Consider the following 2643-nt stretch of genomic DNA (forward strand, 5'->3'; position numbering starts at 1 on the left):
AAAAAAAAAAAAAAAAAAAAAAAAAAACCTTTTGTGTTATCCCATTATTATTCATTTGTTCCTCAAGGATAATTCCACCAAAAGGAGATAATAAAGCTTCTCTATCTTTTATAGATCCACTTGTGAATCAATTCATCAACATTGGCAAGAAAGTTTCTCAAGTAAATTCCATCATCTTTAGCCGTCCAAAGACAAGTTCCTACAGTTCCATGTTTGCACCTATCACGGAGCCATAAGTGTTGTGTTTCAGGCCAAAAGCTTTCAAAAGAGACATATGCATGTGGCGTCTCCAATTTGCACCAATAAAGGGTTGTTCCCCAAAAGTTAACCTTGAAGTTCCATTGGTAATCATCTCCATGATTAAGCAAACGATGATACCCCAAGTCATCGTCTTTAGACTGACAATGCACAAGCAACCCAAGTTTGCTTAGCCAGTTAACCACATGAATGTAATATCTAGAAGGTCCTGGTGGTGGTAACGCGACCCTTGGAACCTGAGCCTCAACTAAAGCCACCGTGAAAAGAAAGAAAACGACAGTATTCTTTATCATTTCCTAACAACCTTTAGCTTAACTACCAATTTATGTTGGACATGTGACTAAATATACATACTTATAGTACATGCAAGAAACTATGTAAATGCATGCTATGGTTGTAAAAAACTTAATCATTTAACTAATTTCCGTTATGCAACACAATTTAAGGTTAATTTTGGGATAATTTCATAGATTTATTAGATTTTCAATAACAAAATTCCTTGAATAGATAATAGTTATTAGCTCAAGAATAATAAATATTTCATTGATTTTTAAAACACTCTCATAAAATGGAGAACAAAATATGAATACTTTCGGGTAGAAAATATAAAATAGAGAAAGCAATTCATAGATTACATATGGTATAACACCCAAGTCCAACAAGGTATTAAATTCCCAATTTATTTTTTTAAGTTGAACTTTCAAACTTTTTACGAGGACCTTAGAAATTTTAGGGTGAGGTAGAATAGATAAGTTCAAAAAATTCTAGAACTATAGTTTCAAATAGGAATTGCGCAAGACTTCTTTCTCAAGAATTACTCAATGCCTGTTGGGAGAACCATTATGGGGTTTTGATTTCATCATGTCACACCCTGAATCCCTAGGATGTTGGATTTTATGTCCTAAAACTCATAGTTTGTAAACAAAAACATATTCTATTTTTAATAAAGTTATTATTGTTGTTTATTAACTAAAGATTGTTATTGAATAAAGTGAACTTTACGATCATTAATCTAAATCCAATAAACTAAGAACACTTTGGCTATAGTATGATTACTTGAACTATATGTAGAGACATAAGAGTGGATCAAGTTCAAGTATATAGTCAAAATGATCTATAATATAAGGATAAGACTGAGTACCTTATTCTGGGGACACTATGGATATGGCCCACTTTTGTATATGATATAAACAATGTGATCACTAAATTGTACATGCGGGAGACATGTGAGTGGGGTCGTCCTATGCAATGAGTATTGCATAAGATCGGACCATGAAGAAAACCACTCTCACTTTATAATGTCGTTTACTTTTGAGATTGATTTTTTCATTCGATGACCTAGGTAACTCGATCTTAATCCTGAGCTAACTATGAACTCTTGTTTATTCGAATTTATCCTTAGATTTGCATGGGTGAGAGTGGCCCGAGTTCGCCAACTCAATAAGCCTCCCATTTCAGGGGTAAGATTGGGTGAATAGCTGGGGACATAGGATCTAAGAAGGAATTCACTCCTACCCAGTTTTAGAGATAGAAGAGAGGTAGTTCCTTTAAGCACTGACTCCAGGTCTTGAACAAGGGGCCACCACCCTCTCATTGGCCTGAGAGGGATTCAGTTTACTAGTAGAACTACAAACCAATTGTTCATTAGAGAATCAGTGAGACATAAGGAACAAGAAGTAACTTCAGGGGTAAAACGGTAAATTGACCCAGCTCTAGTTACGAACAACCTGTGAAGGATCGACTTACTAATCATGGTTATATCAAATGGACAGACATATATCTAAAGTGAGGGGAGTGCAACTACTAGGCTATAGTGGAGTGTCCTAGTAGTTAACGAATGTTAGTTAACAAGGTTAATAAGTTTAACTGGTTAATCTTGGATCGTTGGAGCCCATGCTCCATAGGTCCATTAGGTCCCTCTGCTAGCTCATATTGAACTAAACCATAGAACAGTGTGACGAGTGAGTTCGAAGTGTTCGAATTCAAATTAGGGAATATGCGCTACATATATACGATATATTTAACCGCATTTTTGTTTTATTTACAAATTAAATAAAAAGAGAGAATCTGAGATATTTAAATAAGATTTAAATATTTTATTCAAATATGTGTCGGAATTGATTGGGATTGGCATTTGAATTAATATTAAATATTAATTAAATAATTTAATTAATTATTTAATATTACTTTAATTTAAAATTAATTATTCAAATTAATAGTTGAATTGTTCAGGCTATTCCAGGAGCTGCTAGAAGTAGCCATGTAGGCAACTTCACCCTTTAGAAGGCCCTCGTGTCCCCGCTCCTTAAATGGTTCACATCAAAATAGTGCTAGTTGATTAGAGTGACTTTGGAAACAAAAAAAAAAAAAAGCCAAATATCGGTT

At 34.0% G+C, this 2643-nt stretch overlaps 1 protein-coding gene across 1 annotated transcript; it reads right to left on the bottom strand.

Moving 5' to 3' along the window:
• Window positions 1-101: 101 nt before the first annotated feature.
• LOC111432611 (S-protein homolog 1-like) lies at window positions 102-551 on the bottom strand. Its single transcript, XM_023069552.1, has one exon. The coding sequence runs from the start codon at window positions 549-551 to the stop codon at window positions 102-104; it is 450 nt and encodes a 149-aa protein (XP_022925320.1).
• Between the last annotated feature and the right edge of the window lie 2092 nt (window positions 552-2643).

Source organism: Cucurbita moschata, unplaced genomic scaffold (genome assembly GCF_002738365.1).
Source record: "Cucurbita moschata cultivar Rifu unplaced genomic scaffold, Cmos_1.0 Cmo_Scf00039, whole genome shotgun sequence".
Lineage (NCBI taxonomy): Eukaryota > Viridiplantae > Streptophyta > Magnoliopsida > Cucurbitales > Cucurbitaceae > Cucurbita > Cucurbita moschata.